This window comes from Trachemys scripta, chromosome 4, assembly GCF_013100865.1.
Source record: "Trachemys scripta elegans isolate TJP31775 chromosome 4, CAS_Tse_1.0, whole genome shotgun sequence".
Classification (NCBI taxonomy): domain Eukaryota; kingdom Metazoa; phylum Chordata; order Testudines; family Emydidae; genus Trachemys; species Trachemys scripta.
In genome coordinates this window covers 72389870-72413648 of record NC_048301.1, presented here as the reverse complement: position 1 = coordinate 72413648, position 23779 = coordinate 72389870, and the positions used below count along the sequence as shown (strand labels likewise).

The 23779-nt window shown below is 51.1% G+C and overlaps 1 protein-coding gene across 3 annotated transcripts in view; it reads left to right on the top strand.

The window, feature by feature from the left end:
• The window catches only part of DGKZ (diacylglycerol kinase zeta), a 78089-nt gene that overhangs the window by 24410 nt on the left and 29900 nt on the right, over nucleotides 1–23779 (top strand). For 2 of the 3 annotated variants that reach the window (XM_034769553.1, XM_034769552.1), the window contains 4 exons: nucleotides 18655–18763; nucleotides 19828–19923; nucleotides 21692–21769; nucleotides 22125–22181. In XM_034769553.1, the coding sequence (XP_034625444.1) occupies nucleotides 18655–18763; nucleotides 19828–19923; nucleotides 21692–21769; nucleotides 22125–22181 (340 nt within the window). Of the gene's footprint in view, nucleotides 1–16438; nucleotides 16930–18654; nucleotides 18764–19827; nucleotides 19924–21691; nucleotides 21770–22124; nucleotides 22182–23779 lie in introns of those variants that run through there. The other variant, XM_034769551.1, reaches the window with a different exon arrangement.

Here is a 23779-nt window from a genome sequence, read left to right as displayed (position 1 = left end):
GCAACGTCATTGCACACAGAGAAGGCAGCACGTCACTGTGTGCCTGGGTCGCATCCCTCCCAATGAATGGAGTGTCCCTGTAAGTGGGACCCATGTCACTAAATCTGTTTATCTAGAGAAGCTGTTAACAAAGGGAAGGAAATGAGTTGGAAGGGTGACGTTTGCTGGAGTGACTGGCTCCAGGCATGTCCGTGCCCTGGCTGAATGGCAGGGACGCATGGGAGGGAGAGCCAAGGGATGACTGGGGAAATGAGGAGAGTTATCTCAGTTGGTATTGGGCTGCCTGCAACCTTTTGCTGTGTCCATGTGTGTTTGGGGGGGATGTTTGGAATACACAGCAGCCTGCCATTGGGTCAGGAATGGACACTGACAGTGGACGTGGATGGGGTGAGGGTACCTTGAACACAGGGTGAAGTCCTGTCTCAGGCAGATTGTCCCCATCTCAGAGACAGAGCAGCTGAGAGCTCATTCTTCTATGCTTGAGTTTGTCAGACCAATAAAGTATCATTGTACTCGGGTGTGTGTGCTGGGGGCCACTGGGGTGTCTGAAAGTTGAGAGGCAGCGAGAGTCTTCCCCCACCCCCCAGAGAGCCTGCCTTCTGGGCTGCTCAAAGAGGAAGTACATTCAGTTATTTTAACAAGCGCTGTCACAGTTTGCAGCGTGGGGAGGAGGCGGAGGGATAAACAGAGCACTCGCTCTCCAAACTAGGACTTAATCTGTGCAGGGCTGGCTCTGCTCCTCCACTGCCGCGGGCTCTTCACTTGCAGGAACTCGGCTCCTCTGCATCGGATCAGGTCACAAGGGCTTTTCCCACCCTTTTCCCTTCCTCCTCTTTTCTAGGGTCGTGTCTCCCGTTTGTGTGTTGTTTTGTGGGGGAGGGGGAGGAAGTGAGGGCTTTGGGGAAGGGGGTGGATCTCTGGCTCGGTGGGTATAGTCTGAGTGGGTACCTCATCCCACCACGCTGGTTAAAAGGCAGGGAGGACAGGCCCTGGGCAGGAGGAGAGAACCAGTCCCAGGGTGAACTCTGAGCCCTCCAGTCTACTCCTTGCTGAGCTGTTTCTCTGGGTAGTGGAGCAGGTCAGAGCTGCCCTGTTATGCTACCAGTTTCCTAATGTTGACACGGAGGGTCTTGGAGCTGAGGCCCCCGGTGCATGCAACTTTAGTCACAATGCCACCCTGCTGCGCACAAGTGTGAATTGACTTTGGGGAGGAAGAGAGAGGTGTCTTGGGGGACACGAGTCTCCAGCTGCATGACTTGCCTGTCGATTTGTTATTGCCTGTGTGCCATCAGCACACCCAGCATGCTAATGGGGCTCAGGAAATAAATCATTCTGTGCAGTCAGGGACATTTGTTTGCAGGAAAAGCCCCTGACCCAGAACTGTCCTGAAGAGCTGATAATCTCACTGGGAATTCATCCTCTATTAGTTTGGGAGGGTGGGACAAAGACTCCTGGGCTCTCGGAAGCTCCCTTCTCTCTGGCTGTAGCATGGGCTGTCCCTATGTCATGTCACAGGGAGGCCCATGGCTTTTGTGTGGGTCTCTGTGTTTCCAGCTGCCCATGAGCCTGTAGCTGAGTGACTAGGGCTTTGCTGCCTTTCCTGCATGCTTTCAGCTGGTCTTCCCAGCTTCCCCAGTGGGAAGCACTTACGCTTGTTTACACACGGCCTTGTCCAGCTATAATGGTATGGGCAAAGCTATGCTGCTCCGAGTCCTTTATCTTGGTTTCATTGCATCCATACTAGGCAGCTGTTATAGCAGTACAAACAGCCCTTCCGATGGACCCCTGCCAGGAATTTCTCCCTCTTGCTCCTGTGCGGCTGGGGGAAAACACTGGAACCCAGACAGGGAGCTGTGAATCAGACGGCTGGGCTGTTGGACAGACTTTTTGTAAACAGCGTGTCCCTTGGTTTGAGTCTGTTGAAACCCCACTGCGTGAGCCCCAGAGCGGTATAAGATGGGATGACACTGGAGTCTGCAACAGAACATCAGCTCAAGACCAGTTTAGTTTCCTTACGCTGTGCATCTTGGGCCTCGCAGAGCACCCAAGGTGCCTGGGGAGACTAACTCCCACAATGCTTTACTTTGCTCTTATGCATGGAATTCTCCAGAGGGCACTTAGATAAGAAACACTAATGTCCTTCCCTCCCTGAGTCTCTAGTAACTCCTAAGACAGTAGTTTTCAACCTTTTTTCATTTGCGGACCCCTAAAAAATTTCAGATGCAGATGCAGACTCCTTTGGAAATCTTAGACATAGTCTGCGGACCCCCAGCGGTTCACGGACCACAGGTTGAAAACCACTGCCTAAGATGATTAAAACAGAAACCAAATGATCTTCTGCCCCCACTCCTGCTACCTGCTCAGTTTTTGCACTTCATTCTGCTTGGACAATGGAACTGGATCAGTAATTTTTGCTTTCTGAATCTCCCACGCTAGCTCAAGGCTGCAATGTTGGTGTTGCAAGCACAACAGGGGATTGTTTAGAGCCATACAAAACATTTTTATCTTTGGCCTTTGTAAAAAAAAAATATATATATATATATATATATATATATATGCGCATTATTGTACAGGAACTTTTCCATTGGTCTTAGAGTTGACAAACCCTTAATTTTACAAAACTTAAATGTAGGGCCTAAGTCAGTTTGATGGGATCCCTTTAAGCAGGCTGAGAACTGAGTTTGGGCTGCAGGCAGAGTGGTGAAAAGCGTGTAGCTGATGAGGAAAGGACTGCACTGAGAGGCTGAGGCAGCCTGTACTGTATCATCTGGGGTTGGTGTATAGCTATGGGAATTGTGAAATGCTCTGCTCTTTGGTGCCAGTCTGAGGCTTGCATTGCACATAGGCCACCTAGGAAGAAGGGAGCTAGGACATTTTATTTGGTAACTCTTTATAGGAGCATGTGCTGAATTAATATTAATTAATATATGGAGATATACCTATCTCCTAGAACTGGAAGGGACCTTGAAAGGTCATCGAGTCCAGCCTCCTGCTTTCACTAGCAGGACCAAGTACTGATTTTGCCCCAGGTCCCTAAGTGGCCCCTTCAAGGATTGAACTCACAACCCTGGGTTTAACAGGCCAATGCTCAAACCACTGAGCTATCCCTCCCTCTGAAGTTGGTCAGGATGGCTGAGTATGGTTTGGGAGTGCAATGAGGAAGAGGACCTGTGGAGTCTCAGGGGCACTACCGTGCAGAATGACAGGGGGAAAGAAGTGGTCAGTAAAATTCCCAGCTGGTTTCTGACTCTCCCTTTCCCACTGTCCTACAGACAGAACCCTGAAAGAGTTCAGTTCCTGTGCAGGGTATTGGGGAGAGTTGTCACCCTTTGCTTCTTCCAGACATTTTGCCTGTAGTGGTGGATGGAGAGAGATCACACATTCAGCAGTAACCCGTCCCTATTGCACTTGCTCCCTGTAAAGAACCTCAAAGCCCCTGTATTCCCCTCCTTAAAACTAACTTCTGCCGTGACACCTACAAAACACTCAGTGATGGCTAGGCAGTCAGTGTGCTGTGACTGCTGTTGTTTATTACTCTAACTGTTGTCGTCTCACTTGTCAACTGCAGCTCCCCAAATTAGTTTGGGGTCTCCACTTTTTGTTTTTTGTCTTTTGTCTTATACTCACCAGAAGAATGTGAGTAACTTTGTGTTCACTGGGTTAAAAAAAAGTGTGGGTTTTTTTTTGTTTTGTTTTGTGTTTTTTTTTAACATGGAGTCAGGCCTCTCAGTGTAAAATCGCAGTGAGGACAAGTCATGGGTGCTTTTATTTTGATGTAGATAGCGGAGGTAAATCCAATACCACCCCACACACACATGAAGTTTACTTCACTGGCTATATTCAGGTGAAAGCTACCCATGTCTTGTTTCCACTGGGATTTGACATCGGAAAAGCTGTCTCGATGTAAAATGCATCTCTCTTTTACCAGTGAAGACATGGCCAGAGTGCTTTGGGGGAGTGTAGGGTTATGGGAATTGGTAACAGGGGTTAGGGGAGTTAAGGGGCAGGTCTTACCAGCCCTCCTGTGAGTCAGATCCTTACTGCATGAGAGCAGGAGGGAGCCTGTCAGAGAGCCTGCAGGTGTGGGTGGCACCATGGTGGGTGTCTGAAGAGAGCAGGTGGTGGTTGTTTGTGGGTGAGTGGTGTTTGCTCAGCTTCTCTCCAGGCCTTGTCTTGGTTTGGAAAAGGGTGTTTGTTAGCTGGTCATGTTAACCCTAGGGTGGCTGCCCTTGGTTACTACAGGGCCAGCCAACTAATGTGTTTTTCAGCAGTTGCCCCCCCCCCCCCTCCAGCAGTTGGTGCTGTGGGCTTCTCCCCTGCCCGCAGCACCCTGCCTCCCCCTAAAATTCAATCGGGGTATTTATGGTATAAGTCATGGACAAGTCACAGACTGTGTTTTTTTGTTTCTTGCCTGTGACCTGTCAATGACTTTTACTAAAAATACCCATGATTAAATTGTAGCCTTAATTATAACATGAAGCTTGAAGGTGTGAGAGTGCTTGGCAGGCCAAAGCTGGGGGATCTGGGGTTTTATTGTGAGAGGCTCTTTTGAGGAGGGATTATTCAATGTGATGACTTCAGGCAGGGGAGGCAGGCAGCATTACTATACTTAAGCAAGAATGGAATGACCAGGAATTTATCAGATGGAAGGGGGCTCAATCAGTTCCATGTTTGCTGGGAAAGGCGGTAGCCATCTGACCTGCCCTTAGGCGGATTTCCTAATGACCTGCCTTTCTCTCCCACTCGCATTTGATGGTGGAAGCCTTACTTGGCTGTTTGCTCCTTTTTTCCTGGGAGTCTGCATGCTGCCCTCTGGCACAAAAAATACAAAGGTGCATGATGAACTGGGATAGTAGAACTGTCAGCAAAGTTGTCTTGTTTCTGGTTCTTTACCCCTGTGTAAGCTACGATGGGCTTCGGAGTCAGAAATAATTCTTTCTTTTGCTGAATTGGGCTGCTGTTGGCTGGGATGTACTCTGGCTGTGCCAGGAAATTCCTGCCCTATGGAGTAAAGGGTGTGAGTTAGCAGCCTCTGCACTGACACTGAATGTCACTGCTCTCCCGTCTGCTCCATTCTTGGTGGGAGCCAGGCACTAAAGTGAGAGTGACAAGATTGCCTGTCTCAGGAGCATGTCATTGTCACTGTGCTTCTTCCTTCCTAGGTGAAGCAGGCTGGAGAAAGCAGACAGGAACTAGAAGGGGAGGGAGATGTAACCAGGTCACTAGGGTGGGTCTCGGGAAGCGAAGAAAGAGAGAGAGGGAAAAGAATAAGGAGGAGGAGGAGGAGTGGCAGACAAGGATGGGGAGGAAGAGCCAGACAGAAAGGCAGTCCCTGGCTATTGAGAGCGATATAATGACAGTGAATAAGGGGGAATGAACCCACTAGGGTTACCATATTTAAAAAATAAAAAAAGAGGACACTCCACAGGGCCCTGGCCCCGCCCCTTTCCTACCCTGGCCCCGCCCCAACTCTGCCCCGACTCCGCTACTTCTCCAAAGTCTCCTCCCTAACTCCGCCGCCTCCCTCCCAGCCATGCGAAAAGGGCTTCCCAAGCGCTACCGGCTTCACGGTTTGCTGGGCAGCCCCCAGACCCTGCGCCCCCGGCCGGCGCTTCCCCAGCACAGCTGGAGCCCGGGAGGGGAAGCACCCAGCTGGGGGCGCAGGGTCTGGAGGCTGCCCGGCAAACCATGAAGCCGGTAGTGCTCGGGCTTCAGGCAGCCCCCATGCCTCCGGACCCTGCACCCCCGGCTGGGCACCTCCTCTCCCGGGCTCCGGCGGCTGCTGTGCTCCCTGAACTCCTGGGCTCTGTAAGCACCGAGCTGCCCGAGCGCTACTGACTTTGGGCAGCCCCCATGCCTCTGGACCCTGCACCCCTGGAGCCCGGGAAGTGCCCGGCTGGAGGCGCAGGGTCCAGAGGCATGGAGGCTTCCCGAAGCTGGTAGCGCTGGGGCAGCTCGGCGCTTACAGAGCCCAGGAGTCAGGGAGCACAGCAGCCCCCGGTGCCCGCTCTAAGGTAAGCCAGGGAGTATTTTTCCCAGACATGTTCGGCTTTTTGGAAATTCCCCCCGGACAGGGGTTTGATTACCAAAAAGCCGGACATGTCTGGGGAAAAAACTGACGTATGGTAACCCTAGAACCCACCCCACTGAGCATGCGGCTCACGACCCTGGAGAATGTGCATTTTTATTTCAGAAATAGAGTATCTTAGGCCTAGTGCTCCGCATTTAGCGGACGACCAGCATCTGCAGCCATGGACTGTTGGCTCCACATGGCAAGAGAGGATGGTTCCTATGTCCAGTGAAATGTTGTCTAGAGCAGTGGTTCTCAACCAGGGGTATGTGTACCCCTGGGGGTACACAGAGGTCTTCCAGGGGATGCATCAACTCATCTAGATATTTGCCTAGTTTTACAACTGGCAACAAGCACTAGCGAAGTCAGTACAAACTAAATTGTCATACTGACAATGACTTGTTTATTCTGCTTTAGATACTATACACTGACGTGTAAGTACAATATTTATATTCCAATTTATTTAATTTACAATTATATAGTGAAAATGAAAAAGTAAACAATTTTTCAGTACTAGTGGCTATGAGACTTTTGTATTTTATGTCTGATTTTATAAGCAAGTAGTTTCACCTCACTTAAAAACTTGTGGGTACGCAAGACAAATCAGATTCCTGCAAGGGGTACAGTAGTCTGGAAAGGTTGAGAGCCACTGGTCTAGGGTAGCAGGGAGGAGCTCCTGATGAAGGTGTCTGACATGTCATGTTGATGTGTGATTGAGTTGGTCTCTCAGTGGTTGCAGCTGAGTGTGTCTGAGGTGCCACCTACAGAGAAGCCTTCACTGGGCACTTCGAGCTGCACATGCAGAGATCTCAGGGCCATGGGGAAGTCATTTGCTGCTTATTGCACTGTTAACAGCCAGTCTGTTCCTAGGCATCTCACCTGCATGCTGGGGACCCATCCCTTCATATGGTTTCAGACTCCCCTGGATCAAACTGACTGGAACCGAGGATTGTCTAGTAGATCTTCCTTACCCCTTTCATCTCACAGGAAATGGGGGGATCATACTGCTGAGATTGCCCGGGCCACAGCCAGCCTGAGGGATAGCAAAAGGCTTCTGTATATCGTGTGTTCATGGCACTCTGTCACTAGCCACTGAGCCTGAAGGTGAGCAGCTGCACCCGTTCCTCACACAGACATTGGCACTTGTTGCAGTTCATCAACTGAATGAAGCTTAAAATAGAAAATAAACACAGCCAGGAGCACAACCCCCTCAGCAGCTGCTCCCTGTACAGTAATTCAGCATCTCCGTTGTAGAGGCGGGGAGCCCAGAAGGGGCTGAGACCTCTGTGCTGTCAGTTCCAATGTATTCCAGAACCCTCTGTGTCCTAGGAGCCCTTCCCCTTGGGTCAAATGGCAGATAAGGAAGGACAGTTGTGTTTCACTAAGGGCCTGATCCTGCAAAGTGCTGAGGGCTCATATCAAGGTGTTAAGCAGTAGGCGCTTCAAGGGGAGCTGTGCACCTCCCAGTATCAGGCCTGTTTTCTTGCTCTTGTGAGCAGGGTTTGTGTGTGTTGTGTTATTCATGCACTGTGTGTGATAGCGAATGGGAGTGGTAGCAGGGGCTGGGTGACAGCAGATGGGAGAGCTGGTGTACATGAGGCAAGCTTTCTGCTAAATTTTGGTCCCCACTGTGAAAACCGTCGAAGAATCCTGTGGCCCAGAGATTTTCATCTGCTGTCATAAAACCATTGTGGAGTGTTTTTGCTCCAGATCCCCAAGTGGCCCCCTCAAGGATTGAACTCACAACCCTGGGTTTAGCAGGCCAATGCTCAGTGTTGCTCTGTGTGATTAAACTGCTGCTACATCCTACCCCAGAGGTGTGTGCATTTCAGTGCGGTGTGAGGTGACTCCTGTACCCTCAGTATAAAGTTAGTAGAGTGCTTGCATTCCCTGGGGTGGCAAGAGCAGTGTATGAAATGTCAGTTGATGCTCAGATTATTTTCAGACTCTGTTTAACTGGATGCTGTGTGTGTGGTAAATTATTTTTACCAGCGATTTCCCCTAGCAATAAACCACAGAAAGCTTGGTGTCTCCCTGAAAGCAGCACACCCTCCCACCTGTAAGACCCCGGGGTCTCAGGCACACCAGCTTTCCTGCACCACATCAGATTGTTGGCTCATCTAATCGGGTGTCCAGTCTCTGGCAATGGCCAGTGCCTGGTACTTGAAAGGAAAAGAAATCTCCCCCAATGTGCCTGGCCAATTGTGCAGCACTGTGGGAAGTTGTGGGCTAGGGAAGTCATAGAGGAGGGAGCAGCAATGGCCCCGGGCTGGGAAGGGGGATGAGTAGGGATCTCAGCAAAGGGGAATTGAGGAAGCATCATACATGGGAAAATTAAGAGGGTGGGGGAGTAGGAGATTTCTATGGAAACCGAAGCTGAAGGAAAGCTATGGTATGTGAACTGAGCGGGAGTCATAATGCACTCCCGGGACGAACTCCCAGGCCAGTGCCCCTGGTCCCCTCTGCATCCTGATGGCAAGGACACAGCAGATCCCAGAAGGTCTCTGTGTCATGTAGTGAGGGCTATTAATAGCACTTGTATTTTGCATTTTCCTGAGCTGAGGAGGCTGGCAGCCCTCGACAGAGGAAAAACCCCATCTAGCAAACCAGAAAGGGCTTTTTACACACCCTGCAAGCCTTGGCACCCCGTTAGCAAATCAGCAGTCTGCTAGGAGGGCATTGCCGCAGGCGCTCAAAACATCCAAGCCATGCTCTTGGCTTTGGGTATTCAGGGGTGGGGAAGTTCCTGTGGCCCTCCTGCCTGCCCCTCCCCTCTGTTGGAAACAAATTCTTGCCAAATCACTAACAGTGCAGGGAGGAGGCCACAGGAGCCCACCCACTGCCAAAAGGCAAGAGCATGTCATGAATGCTGCTGGTCTGAGCCTCTGAAGCACTGCCCTCCTAGCAGATTTGGTGGTGGGAGATGGAGTGCCCGGGCTGGCAGGGTGTGTAAGGTAGAATGCCACTTTGGGATTTCATTCGGTTCTGGGCAGCTCAGTACCAGGAATAGATCAAGAAAGTGGAGGAGCTCAAAGAATAACACGAAACTCAAGTAGTGCTAGAGGGACAGCTAAAGGGTGAGCAAAGTAGCAGTCTGCAATCAGAGAAAGGTGTAACGGGACCATTCAGTGTGATGTGCATGTAACTAGGGATGATTGGGGAGACAGGGAAACTTAGGCTGAATCTCAGGAAGCACTTTTGGACAGAGATGTACAAAGCCCTGGAAAATGCGCAGGAGGGACCCATCTTGCCTGGGCTCCAGGAGATGGAGTGGCTGATTTCCCAAGCCATTTCCAGCTCTGTTTAGACCCTTTTTGAAGGCATCATCGATATATTGTGTTATGTGAATGACTTGCTCTTGTGTACGTTGTCCTCGTCTGAAGCCTGCTTGAACAAAGGGCAGTTGTAGTTCAGTAACCTCGTTGGTGCACATCAGAGTTACAAGCTTATTGAAAGAGTATGTGACAGAGGAAAGAGATGGGTTGGTAGCTCATCTTCCAGTGGTTTTCCTGGTTTTGAAATAGCTACAACCTTTGCCCTGCATGAGATTTTTGGGATGCAGTTACCTTGGAAACATCGGTTGAGGAGCTGAAGCAGTCAGCTTTTGGGCCTAGGTGAAGTAGGAACTCTATAGATATAATCCAGACGTGGAATCTTTCTGGCTTTTACAAGCTTTATGGCCTGGTCCAGTTCTCTGGCTGAAAAAAGAGCCATCAGGTTTGAATCCACACTAGGAGCCTGCTACCTTTCTGAAAGCTCAATTTTGACTGCATGGCTGAAGACTTATCCAAGTTCTGTGTATGTCCACTAGCTGGGATGCATTTGTGGTGACTGGAAACGCCTTTTTGCAAAGGGCAGAATAATCTCCGGAAAGTCTTTTGATGGTTGCCAGGCTAGCCGGATAGAGTGAGAACAGTCAATTTTAATTGACTCATTGTCTCTCCATCCATCACGCCTGGCTTGATCCAGCAGTTGAATGAGTTCCTGTTTGTCACCAGCTGATTTGAATTCCCGGTAGAGCTTAATTGCCTCTGACCACCACCTAGGGATATACTGTTGGCAATAGCCTCTAGGGATCAGTTTATTAGCAGCTACCCAAATTAATTTGCAGAAATTTTGGTAAGTGTCATTTATACTGGTTGGACGCGTCAAGTCCAACTCAGCCTGTTAGCTGACAGATGTGTCTAGTTCTGTTTAAAAGACCCACCGAGCTTTCAAAAATTCCACTGGGCCTTGGTAAGCCATTGGTTGCTGATATCCACAGGCCTGTGGTGATCAAAGATGGCTGATGCAGAGACTTTGGAAAAGCTTTAAATACCTTCTGCTGAATGGCCACTGGCAGCATTTGCCTAGAAGATGATGATGGGTGAAGAACCTGTGGCCCATCTGCTACTGTGAAATCTTGCCATTTGCTTTGGTCACAGAGAAGCTGTAGGTCAGCAACTGACAACCTCTCCACTGGACTCTCTCCATCTGTGTTGTCGTCAGAGTATCCCCAATTGTAACTCTGCAGTAGGGTCAGCAACCAAGGTTAATGGTTAGGATTCCTGATATTTTTTCCTTATTATCTTCCTCCTAGTGCCTAGGCAGCCTTGTGTGCCCCTCCACTGGCTCTCCTGGCCTACAGTGCTGTCCCTGCAGGGTTGGTGCCCAGGGCTGCTTGTAGGGGGGCTCTGAATCTGCAGCTGCCTCTTTGTGCAAACTAAACCTGGGCAGGAAACTCCCGAGGATGGGGCCCGTGGAGGTGTGTTGCCTGGGGGAAAAGGCTCTTTCCAAGGTTACTTTATTCATGATCTCTTCCAGCTATAAGAGCCAGAGGACCCTGCCTGCGTGACTTTGCCAGCCTGTTTATTATGCTGGGGCCCCATCTGCCTTTTGTCAGAGTGATATGGTTTCCATTAGGAAAGCTCATCACGACCCTGATGGCAGATCATTAGCAGATCAAAGCCACCACATTGTGAGTACAGAGGGATTATAATAATGCAGGGCCCTGGAGTATGCAACATTATTTCTCTTCCCCCACCCCAGTGAATGCCAGATTGCCTCTGCAAGACCCCTTTATCCAATGTATCCCGAGTCATGTTCACTCTGGAATAATCACAGGCACTAAACATTCCTTCCCATCTTCCCATCAAAAAAATATATTTTAAAAAGCTTCCAAACCACAGCAAGATCATAGAAATCTGAAAGGCTGAGATCGATGGCTGTTGTGGGGTCTGTTAATGCCCCTTGCTCCCAACATGCAATCGTCCCTCAGGTCTGGGCTCTGCACACAGCTCTGCCCCTCAAACCTGGGCTGCGGCACCCCCTTGCTAGTCCTCCCCACCTACAGCACTGCCAAAGCACATTAGTCCTATCCCTCAGGGGTATGTCTACATATTTTGGAGCAAGCCTCATCGATTCGCGCTAGCAGGGCTCACACTAGTAGTCTAAAACTAGCTGAGCAGCTGGTGCTTTGAAATCGCCATTTTGGCTGGAGCTCGGGCTCCAAAGCCTAGTGATGGGGTGGGCTTCAGAGCCTGAGCTCCAGCCTGAGCCGCGACTACACAGCTAGTTTTAGAGCACAAGCCTGACTAGCCGGAGTCTGTCAACCCGGGCTGGGGGGCCTCACTCCCGCACGCTCCAAAAAATGCTGTGTAGACAAACCCAAGCAGACCCTAAAAGATCCCATGGCGTGGTTTGGAAGATTTATTTTGTTCTGCCAACATGCTCTAAAATTCCCTGCAATTTCCACTGGACACGGGTTTCTTCTTCCATCTTAGATCTAAGATGTTGTGTAGCATTGCTGTGCAGCTGTTAAATAGCTGCCATGTGTGTCCCACCCCGACAGCGAGCAACGCGATTCTTGTGTGTACTGGATGTAGCACTTGGGGACCCTTCCAGATAGGAGCCATAGTAAAGTACTGTACAAAACCTTTTAGCTCAGAGTTCAGATTGCTCAAGTGTATTTGCTCTAAAGAATGTCAACCTGAAAAAGGAAGGAAATGGTGTTAAGACAAGTCATTCCCACCCACCACAATAGCAGCATCCAGGCATTTAGCATACCACCAGCATGACCCTGAGTGTGACCACGCACCAGTGCGCTAGCAACTCTGTAAGGCTGCTCAGAGCTGCTCTGGATAACATGGTGGTTAAAGTTCTGTTGGCCAGTTTGTGCTAGCCCTGCCACTGTTGCTCACTGGTGGAGCTGCATGATGCTAGTGCAATGGTAGGAGAATATCAGAAAATCTGCCGTGTAGACATGGCCCTTCGTGTTCACTTCCGATTTAGCAGGACTGTAGCCCACAAGACACCCATGCTAGAACTTCAAAGACCTTTGCAGTGCACAATCATGCCTCTCACTTTCCCGCACTATGCTACTGTAATGTAATGATACTTAGCTTAAAATTACAATTCTAGGATTTTTACGTGCCAGGCAGAGGGGGAAGGAGGAGTTAATCATACTCTCACTATCTCTTACTTACCAAGACTGTGGTAACTAAGGCAACATTAAACTCACGAGTCACACAATGAAGATCTGGGAGAAAGTTATTGATAAGAGACTATGAAGAAAAGTAAAGGTCAGTGACAATCAGTTTGGATCCGTGACAGGCAAGTCACCAGCGGATGCTATCTTTGCATTAAGATTGCTATGGAAAAATATAAAAAAAAGAGGGAAAACATTGCACATGGTATTAGTGGATCTTAAGAAGGCTTATGACTATGTTTCGAGAGAGGTTGGCTGGTGGTGTATGAGAATGAAGCAGATACCTGAAGACTGTATCAGACTTGTCCAGGGCATTTATGAGGGTGCTGTTACCACAGTTAAAAGGCCATGTGGAGAAACTGAACAGTTTCTAGTAAGCGTTGGAATGTCAAGGCTCATCACTGAACCCCTTTTTGTTTGCCTTGGTGCTTGATGCGCTTACAGAAAACATCCAGGTGCATATTTTTGCCGACAATGTGCTCGGAAGTGGAAGAAGATGGAGATGCGTACTTGAAAGAAATGGCATGAAAATCAGCAGAAATAAAACCGCGTGTGTGTCTGTAGATTTGATTATACACTAAAGGAAGACAATGAGACTGCAAGTCTTTGGGGCCAGCCACTATCAAAGGCACAGAAATTCAAGTGCCTAGGTTAGATAGTACAGGATAATAGTGAACTCAACGACGAATGTATAAGCAGAACAGGAAAGGTATGGACTAACTGGAAAGAAGTGAGCGGAGTGGTTTGTGGTAGGAGAGTGCCTATCAAATTGAAAAGTAAGATCTACAAGATAGTAATTAGGCCTTCACTTTTGTATGGCTCTGAATGCTGGGGGCTGAGGAAGAGAAAGGGGCGGATATTGAATACAGTGGAAATTAAAATATTACGGTGGATGCTTGGAGTTCTAAGGGTGGACTATGTTTGGAATGAACAAATTGAGGGAAGTGTGAAAGTGGTACCACTTCTAGAGAAGCTGAGGGAGTTGAGGCTTTGATGGTTAGAGCATGTGAAAAGAAGATGGGAAGAATATACAGGAAACAGGGTGTTAAACGTAGAAATGGAGGGTAAGAGAAGGGTTGGGAAACCTAAACCTAGGAGGATGCATGTCATACCAAAGGATTTCATTAGCCGCAGCCTAGCCAAGAAACATCAAGACAGTGGAATAGAGAAGAAGGACTCAAAGAGCCGACCCTATATAGCTGGGATTAAGGCTAGAAGAAATGGATGGAGGCTGAGAACACGTGGCTGGAAACTGAAGTTTGGAGAGGCAGAAGAGAATTGTTAGCTGGAGAATGGGAGTGTGGATCTGGTCAAATAACATCGCCTCCATTTAAAAATGTGCCCACCAGGCCATTGCTGAAGCCTTCTCCATCTGCTGCTCAAAGCTTTTCTCCTGCAGCTGCAGTATCTTGGCAACCTGACAGCACTGGGCAGAGAGAGCTTGAGAGTCAATGTAAAGCTCTCTCCAGCTGAAGAGTGAGGTTTTGAGCAGAGCAGATATGATTATTTCCCCAGCCCTGCTCCAAGTCTCTTAGCCAGTCTCTATTCTCTTCAAGTGCTAGGCAGGCACCTTCTGCCCTACATTTAATGTTAGTTTCTACTTGTAAACTCTGAGTGCTAAGATCTGATATGTCCTGAATTCTGTAATGTCTGAAATGTCCGCGCTTTGAATTTACGAGTAGAGAACTTGATGGAGTGGCAAGAGAGGGAGGAAACTGAGTAACAGAGGGTAGTGGGCAAAAAAGGGGTCTTCCCAAAATCTCCCAGAGGGGAGCTATCGTCAATGCACTCGTGGGATGTGCACAGGAAGGGAGCTGTTCTCCTGCAGACTATGGGAAATCCAGCAGGAATCACTGTGTAACTGGAGCAGAGAGCTCCCAGATACCTGCATTGAAAGCATCCTGTGCCATGCTCAGTCTTGCTCAGCATGTTACCTCATCCTCAAGTGAGAATGTAGGCGAATGTCAGTTTGGTTTAAAGTGAATCTCTTCTCAGCAGTGCTAAGTCCAACGTTTACACCTGGCTTTAAAAAAATGTCAGTTCCGTTTTTTACCTAAAGTTCTCTGCAGAGCAATGGTTCTAGGAACGGGCTGTAAACTCAATGCTGACAGGGCATTTGTGTTTAAACAATGAGATCCCTCAGCTTCCTCCAGAGCTGGGAACCAGGAGATCAGTAGCAGCCTGGGCTAGTCCCTGAGACATAGAAAGGGAAAACTAGAGTACAAGAGAAGGAGCTTCAGGAGCCAGCTCCTATGGTGATGGAGGTGGGATACAGAGGGAACTAGCAGCAGAGAGTAACCCCGCCCAGCTCAGCATGCTGGGAAAGGCACAGAAACCGCCTCAGTGAGGACAAGTGCATTAGGTCTAAACGTTTGCTTGGTCCTTAACCCAAGGGGCGAGTGGTGTTTCGTGGCTGCATCCTTTTAAGGCCATGCCTACACTGCAGGCGCTATGGCAGCACAGCTATGGTGCTGTACCTTCGTCGCTGTAGTGCCATAGTGTAGGCACTTCTCAGAGCAACTGAAGGGGTCTTTCTGGCACTGTAGGTAATCCACTTCCTTGAGTGGCGGTGGCTAGGGCGACAGAAGCATTCGTCCATCTACACCAGGGGTGAGGGGGTTGGCATAGTTACAGTGCTCAGGGACAGGAATTTTTCACAGCTATGTGGAAAAAATGTTTAAGCATAGACCGAGCCAAAGAAAAGCACTTGTCTGCAGAGTGGCACTGTGACTCTCACTGAGGTGCTCCGTCATTGCAAGTCTCCTTTTAACCAGCAAGTGGTGGACTGAGTTTGCACCCAGGCCAGACTCCCCAGGAGTGTTCGTGACTCTGCGCAGTTAGGACTGAGGTTGGAGTCCTGTACTCAAAAGGGTGCTGTGGGTCTCACTCTGTGGAAAGCTGCTGCAGGAGCATACACTGTTGCGCTGTTACTAACCAGGAGACTGGGTTGGAGTAGGGGTCCCCTATGAAGACTCCTTCCTGCTTATGCCCTTTTCCAGCACCATCAGACATGTACTTTTTAGTAGTCAAGACAAGTGGGGGCTTAGAATCTGTTCAGTGGAAGGGCCGGGATCTGCAGTCCTGACCCCTTCCCAGAACTGGACCATGGGGCTGGAGCTGTCCCTCTTTGGTTTGGTCCCAGCTCTGCTCCCTCCCGGGGCAGAATGAATGGCACTCATCTCTGCAGGGACCCTGTAACCCAAATGGAGGCCAGATCACACCCAACACCTTTCCCTCCCTCCTGTCCTAGCCATGGTCAGCAACCCCTGGGGGTGGGGTGAAATTGGAGCATCCTTGTGGTGCTCCGTATATTGGCAGGTAGGGAGCAATGTTGTGCACCCCTTAGTGGGGCTGAGTATGGTGCCGCCACAGCATTCCCATCCCCAGCTGCCTTGGAAGGCAGAGAATGGCTGCAAATCCAGGCTGGCGTCTCCTGCATGGAGATAACTGCCCCTAGCTGTCCTCGGGTGTGGGGTTGGGTCTTGTCTCCTATCTGCCAGCTGGTCCAGTATGGGACGTCCCCAAATCTAGGTGTTCTGCCTCATCACTCATGAACAACTCCTGAACCACCAGAAAAGACCTTCAGGCTTCTCACCCATCCCACTTCTCCTTTTTGCCTTGTGCAGGGGTTTCCTTGCCCTGCATTGGCCTCTAATGTTGTAATATCCAGTATAGGTCTCCTGGCAGCAGCACCCCATGTTGGCTTTCCCCTGTGTCTCCCTCCCTTCCTCTTTCTCTCCGATGCCCTTCACAACAGTACCCTTTGAGTCCTCCCAGAGCTCCCTTGTAGCATCCTTCCCTGCAGAGAGTGGTAGTACCCATCCCTGACTGGGGCTTGCAGACCTTGTAGGAGGTTTGACGAGAGCCCCTCCCCCTTTAATTGCTGGTTTCTGTGTTAACAGCCACTGCTCGGGGCACCCCCAGTCACTATGGACACCTTCTTTAAAAGGCACTTCAGGAGGAAGGTGTCGTCGTTGGGTTCCCAGCGTGCCAGCGTTGTGTCAGTGCCCACTGGCAAAGCCAGGCGGCGCTCCGTGGTGGGCATGCCCTCGGCCTCGCTGGCACAGCGCCGCCGCAGGTCCAGTACCCAGCTGCAGAGCTTTTCCTGCCTGGGCTCCCCAGACAAGGGCAGCATGAGCCCCCGGCGTCGCTCCAGCACCACCCCGCCCCACCTGAGCCCCAGGTTTGCTGTCCAGAAGAAGCGCGGGGGCCAGGTGCGCACCATCGATACCCAACTCATGGGCCCCTCCATGCTACTGGCCAGCCTCATCCAAGTAAGCGAGGCAGAGGAAGGGAGGCGGATGGCCTGTGCCGAAGGCTCTGGATCCGAGTCGCCCTGGGAGGAGCTAAAGGAGGGCTGTGGCAGGGAGGAGACTGTCGCCTCAGGAGCCAGGTTGGATCGGCGTGAGCTGCAGGCTAAGCTTCCCCCAAGGAGCAGGCGCCCTGCCCTGCACCCTATCGGCATGAGGTCTCTCCTGCAAGCTCCAGGCTGCCTGCGCCGCCGCTCCACCCACCTCCTGCCTGCAGATTTTGTGTACAGCAAAGCAGCCTGTGGGCTGCAGGGCTATTACCGACGCCTCAGCCAGCCACGGCTCTCAGGGGAGATCCCCAGGCCAGGCACTCTGCTCCCACCATGCAGAGCACGGCTGGCTGCCAAGAGATGGAAGGTTCCTACTAGAGCCAGGCGGCCATCAGAAACCATATATGAATGCTTGGGAATGGATCCTGCCTATGGCAACTATGCCAGTGCCTTCCCTAAAGCCTGGAGCCCCCAGCTGCTGTATGTATGGTGTTCCCAAGGGTGGGGGGGGCTCAGAGTGATAGTCCAGGCCGTGGCTGGGGCAGTATAGAAGGGAGCAGAGATTGGCATAGGGTGTCTAGCTTATCTGGCATGGGGGGGGGGGAAGGTGAGGGCATGGCTGATGCATTGGCGTGGAGTACCAAACCCTGCTGGATCAGGGCAAGTGGAGGGGGTGGGGTGAGGGAGCTGGAGGGTCTGCATGGGGCCTTGGGGCAGGATGAGGGAAGGGGCTAGCACAGGACCCTCTGCCAGGCCTAGCTGCAGCTCCCAGCCATGTGCTCCATAGGTTTGTGGACTAGGAGAGGCCAGGGAGTCAGTGTCTCCATGTCCTTCTCCTCTGATCAAAGGCCAATCAGCCTCTTGTTCATCTGTGTGTGTCTGACTGGCTGCTGAGTTTGTTTTTGCAGTACCCCTGTGCTTGCTGCTTCTCCCAGCTGCTGGTGCCGGGTGCAGGTGTGAATAAGGGATCATGAGAGGGGATGTTTCTGGGATGGGGGAAGGATGTGTCCAGTTTCTCCAGTTGGCTTTCTATGCCCAGCTCCACTGGCTGCTGGGCTCAGAGGCTGCACAACTCCCTGCCCGGGCAGTTACTGGAAATGGCACTGCCATGGTGGGAGGGGTCAAAAGCTTTGCTGAGGTTGTCAGTCCCAGACGAATGGCTGCTGACCTGGAGACAGCAAGAGCCTCTTGTGAGCAGGAGCCGTGAGCTGCTTCCCCCATTCTCACCGCACTCCGCCCCGCTTCTGCTGGCTCTCGATTCTCTGTCCATTTGTGACATTCAAGTGAGAGGGGGCATCTCTGGGATGTCCCAATGTCTTCAGGAAGAGTCCCCACCCTTGCGACCTTTGCCCATCTTTGGGAAGAGGGGCTACTCCCACCAGGTCAAATCAGAAGCTTTTTGTGTGTAATGTGATGCCCCTGAGTGGGGCATCAACCCCCAGGGCTCTGGATCTAAAAACATGAGCGTCTGCTGCCTGGGCAAACCCCAGATCTGTAGCTCTAGCAGACTCCCAAGCTGCTCTGTGGCTCAGTCACCGCTAGAGGGGCATACTGTGAAGGTGTGGCTTGTGAGAGCCTATATCTCACCATTGCAGGGAACCCTTCACCAGCTCATCCTCATGGCGTATGCGGAAGGGTGGATATTGACCAGCCTGTCATTATAGTGAATTCAGCCTCAGCCCAGGTTTCTGGCTTTGAGTGATACTAATGAACAATGCTCTGCCCCCCTTAGCCTCTTCCTTCTGAAGAGTTTATGATGCCTTGCGTGCATTTATGTTCCCACCTTTTTTTATAGCCACCCCTCCTTCTTTCTTCCAGGAAAGCCATCGCCAAGTCCGGCCTCCAGCACATGGTATCCCAGCCGAACCCCACACTAGCCCTGAGGAGTGAATCAGAGAGGCAGATCCGCAGCACTGTGGACTGGAGTGTAGGTTGCCTTTAATTTTCCTTGGTGCTTGGGAGGGGACTCTCTGATGTTACAGTGGCTGACTCGGCTTGTGGCCATTCCCAGGAGGAGGGCCATAAGGCTGTACCAGGTGGCTCCTGTTTTGACATTCGTAGCTTGTGGCTAGCAGCTGGTGCTTTCTGATGTTGCTGGGTAAAGTGCCTTGATGCTGGGGGAAATAGACAGGGCATTCGCTCTCATTCCCCACTGCTACTATACAGCCATCCATTCTGCACGTGGGAATGGAGACCTGGTGAGTGGTGGAAGGCACTGCTCTCCTTGTTGGGGATGCACAGACCAAGCTGAACCCATTGTGAGCTGCATCCTCAGAGGCCTCGTGTCCTGATGCAGGGTGGGGACAATCCTTCTCTACAACTGTGGGGAGACCTAGCTGGGATCATGCCTTCTGCTTTGGTCCCCTCGTCCCCAGAGGCCTTGTGTTTGGAAGCTGAGAGGGGATGGTTCTCACCTGGAACACTGTGAAGGGCATTCAGAGAAGAACAGAAACAGTCAGGGGGCTGAAGGGTTTGACCTGTGAGGAGAGATGTGTCCAGTTCAGCTCAGCAGTGTGTGAGTGGGGCCATGACAGTCTGCCAGTAACGGAGCGAGGGGTGCAAACCTCCGGATGGGACACTGGGGCGGAGCGGGTGACAGGAAGAAAGGGGGAAATGTAAGCCGAATCTCAGGAAAACTCCTTAGCAATGAGGTGAATTTGCCCAGGAGAATCCTCTCCCAGACAGCCCCATTGTTTACAGCTAGACAGGATAGCATCCTACGGGCAGTACTTTTACATTTCTGACATGTCTGGGCCATGGTGGGAGCTTTGGGCAGGTTTTCTGGATATGCCCTCGCTCTGGAGAGTGGGCCTCTGTGCAGCCTGTGATCACAGCGGTGCTCTGTAGCACAATGTATTGTGGATCTGGGATGGTCAGCTGGGATATTCGTCATGTTGGAGGTGACTGCTGGGATCCGAGGCCAGGTCCTGACAGTGTGGGGACTCTTGTGGCCCATTGGAGAAGTGCAACGATATCTCTTGTGCCTTCCAGGAAACTGCAATCTACGGGGAGCACATCTGGTTTGAGACCAGCGGCTCTGGGGATTTCTGCTATGTGGGGGAACAGAACTGTGTGGCCAAGATACTGGTAAGTCCGGCACAGTGACCCTGTCATCAGCTCGGCTTGGTCTAGATACAAGACTGCGCTGCCACCTAGTGGAAAAACCTGGGGATCCCTTTCTGCACTCAGTAGCCTGGCATTTCTCAAATGCGGCCACCAAGGTCTTTTCTTGCCCCCACAGCCTGCTGGGTGGTGATAGAGGGAGGGGCCCAAAGCAGCAACCCCTCCCGTAGGGCTGCCATCAGTGGTTGGGCCTTGCCCCCCTTTGGGGAGATACAAGCTGGAGGAGCAGATAGCCAATGTGAGTTCCCCACTTTCCCGGGGGTGGTGGGGTCAGGCTTCAGCCTTGGGGTGGCAGGTTCCGCTCATGTGGCTTTGAGCTCTATCCCCATCCCCTGTGTGTGAGGCTTCAGTCTCCGTTCCCTGACTGCGCGGTGGCAGGCTCTAGCCCCAAGCTTAGCCCTTATCATCACCTCTGGTCCCCGCTGCTTCTTCCAGTGCCCCATTGCCCCTGGCCCTTGCTGCCGCTGTACCCACCTTCCTATCCAGGGCTTAATTTGTCCCCAGGCTTGCTGGAGCTGAGTAAGTCTGCTGTGAAAAGTGATATTTGTATATTCGTTATAATATCACTTTTCACAACAGACTTAGTAGCTAGCCTGTCTCTCCCCTCCAAAAAAAAGCAACCAGAAATGCAAAAGAAACAAGAAAAAAGACAAGAACATGCTAAGCACCTTATTTGTGTTTCTGTTCTGTTTATAAAGAACAGAGATAACTGTACATTATTTTTATTATCGAGTCTGCGAAAAAACCCTACATAAATAAATTACAATGGTTTGGACATGTGTATTTGCATATTTATTGAGTTTTTCCTAAAATTGAGCAAGTATTTTGGGAAAAATTGTCAGAGCGGCCACCAGCAAGAGTTGGTGGCCGCACTCTGAGCCCACCAAAAAATTTGTTGGGAGAACCAGTGGAAGTTCTCAGGCATTCTGGGGTCCAACAAAGAAGGGGTTAACACTTGTGGGGCCAATGAGGGATATGGAAAATGTTCTGCTCTAGATTCTGCCTGCTGCTAATGCTGCTTTGAGTCTGGAAAGTTGCTGCATGTGAGCTGGCAGCAGGCACCAGGGCCTCTGGGTATCTCCGTGGCTAGGATCCAGCTGGCTGAGTTGATAGAGAGTTTCTGTGAGTGGCTGTAGTGACCCCAGTTGCCCCAAGAGAGAATTTAATTCCAGAACTTTCCAGGAAGGATCTTGCAATAAAAGGAAGAACCAAAAAGTGGAAGCCCATGCCCTGCAGTTACATGACTGCAGGCTGGGCCACCCATCGGGGCAACGCCCTCGGAGTCGCTGCAGCCTTCCCTCTCTAAGTGCAGGTTGCATCCAGCTGCGAGTGCTGGGGTCTGAGGATGGTGCCCATCTGATGGATGTTCATTGGTCTGGGTGAAATGAGCTTGGGGTCACAGCCTGATGGGCAGCACCAAAACTGCCACAGGTGGCAGTGATTGGCTGCCTGGTGCCAGTGTCAGAAGAGATTGAGGAGTGATCGGCCAATGGAGAGTGCTTTCGCCTCTTGCCCCAGGGCAGGGCTGAGGCAGGCTGGGGGTCGAGCATTCAGATCAAGGGAGGAGGCTTTTTACCTGCGGTGATCCTTATGGCTTCCCATCCTGTAGCGTGCTGAGCTGCTCGCTCTCAGGAGTGCCCGCCTCGGAGTGGAGGAGGAGTGAGTGGAGCTCCAAGGCTTCCAGAGTGTAAATAAATACTGACGTTAACATAGGGACTTTTCCCTCTTTCAGCAGAAACCTCTGACCAGACGCAAGTGTGCAGCCTGCAAAATTGTAGTGCATACACCCTGCATAGAACAGCTGGAGAAAGTGAGTAAAGCCCAACACAGGTCGCTCCTGGGCCTGAAGAGCTGGTTACCCCTTACCTGGGCAACAGCATGGGGCCAGCACTGAACCCCATGTGCTTTGGTTAACCATTGTCGTGACAGGCAGGTGCCTCCTGAGGGGACAGTTTAGTGGGGAAACAGACTTTTAGCAGATCTCCTGGCATTTTAGCCCCAAGGGCTGGTGAATTGTTCCTTTGGTAGGGGGTTGGATGAGGATCCCAGATAAGCATCAAATGTCCCAGGAAGCTCCCAGGCCTGCCACATTGAACACGACTCCAGTAGGTTTCTTTTAGTAGATGGTTTCACAGATGCCTCTCTTGTGTGTGTTAAATCTGCAGATAAATTTCCGCTGCAAGCCTTCCTTCAGGGAGTCGGGATCAAGGAACGTTCGGGAGGTGAGAGACTCAGCTGGACTGCTTGCTGTGTTTGCCAGGAGGAAGTCCCGTCCCCTTCTAGTTTGGTGGCAGAGGGCTCAGGGTGCCGGGGAAGGGGCTTAGCTTGGTTTGTTGTGGAAGCAGCAGAAAGTCTGGGCATTTTCAAGTGTGGCAGGAGCCCCTGAGTCTGTGCTACCAGTGAAACCTCTGGGCACTGAAGGGGCACGGTCACCCATCCTGTGGGGCATTTCTTTGAAATGCATCTGCACGGGATTGGTGCTAGTATGGGGCGAATCTCAGATCATTCAGGGGCAGATCCGCTTCTGGTCAGTCAGCTGCTGATCTGCATTCTCAGAACCTCCTGGGCCTGCCAGGCTGGGCCAAAGACACCTCAAGGCCAGCCTTTCCCAGGAGGAATTTCACCCCATCTGGTGCTGGCCCTGAGAGAATGAAAGAACAGTTGAACTTTTGCAGGCCTCCTGGAAGGTTGTGTGGAGTTCGGGGAGAAGAGCTGGGTTTTTGCTCTATCGCCCAGCCCGGTTAGCTGCACTTATTGCCACAGTACCTGAACTTGCCCCTGGTTGAACTCTGGTGCACCTCTTATCTGTGGGGACTCTGGTTTGTATGTCTGTTAGGTCCTATCTACTTCATCTCTCCCAGCCAAGGCAGGATTGTCCCCCATAGTCTGTACTGCATGGCTGTGTCCAGGCCAGGTTAAACGTGCACTGTAGCACTTTAAACCATTTCCCGTGTGGTGTCCTTTGCTGCCATCTCTCCAGTATGCCCTACAGTGTGACCCAGGAAGGAGTAAATGGCTGCCTAGCACCGCTTTCAGGAGAAACACAGTAATGCCCCCTCAGGAGCTCTCCTGCAAACCTCTGTGCTGCAGTGGTGTGACCAGCAACAGCACCCTGTGCCTTCCCTAGGGATGTGGAGCTCTCCGTGGTGCTGAAAGGTGGGGGTGGAGGGAACTGGAGAGTATCCACACAAACTAGTCCTAAGGCAGTTCCAAACTAGCAGACATGTCCAGAGGAGCTTTTGGTAGGACGTAGGCCAGGGATCTCCATGGGGAATACGCACACCTGGGATTCACCTGAACAGCTACTGCACTAGCTTTTAGATTAGAAGCACCCAAGAATCTCTCCTCTGCGGTCTCCATAGAGAACCTAATCCAATCTGTTTCCAAGGTGCCCATCATTATGGTATCTGGGCTCTCTTATCCCTCAAATTTACCTTACCAGCTTTAACCAGGAAATAGGGGTTAGATCCCAGACCTTGACGGTGCTATAAGGAAAGCACCCTCCAGAATTCATCATTCCAACCACTGTACAGTAGGAAGCAGAACCTAGGGAAGGAAGAATAAACAAAGGTGTGAATGCATGGACAGCAGCTGTTCATGGGGGGCAGACAGTGCTCTTGGACTAAGCAGCAAACTCGGACTCCCCTATGCTCCCCAACCTGTGCTGCTTCCTTCTCCCCTCCAGATGGAGGAGTAAAATTGGGGGGAAGAGAGAAGAAATACTGTGTTTAAACAGACGCACCTCTTTCCCCCTCCTCACCACCCAGTACAAGCTGGGGGAAATGTACTGCCTCCTTCTTCCATCTCTCCCTAAAATTAC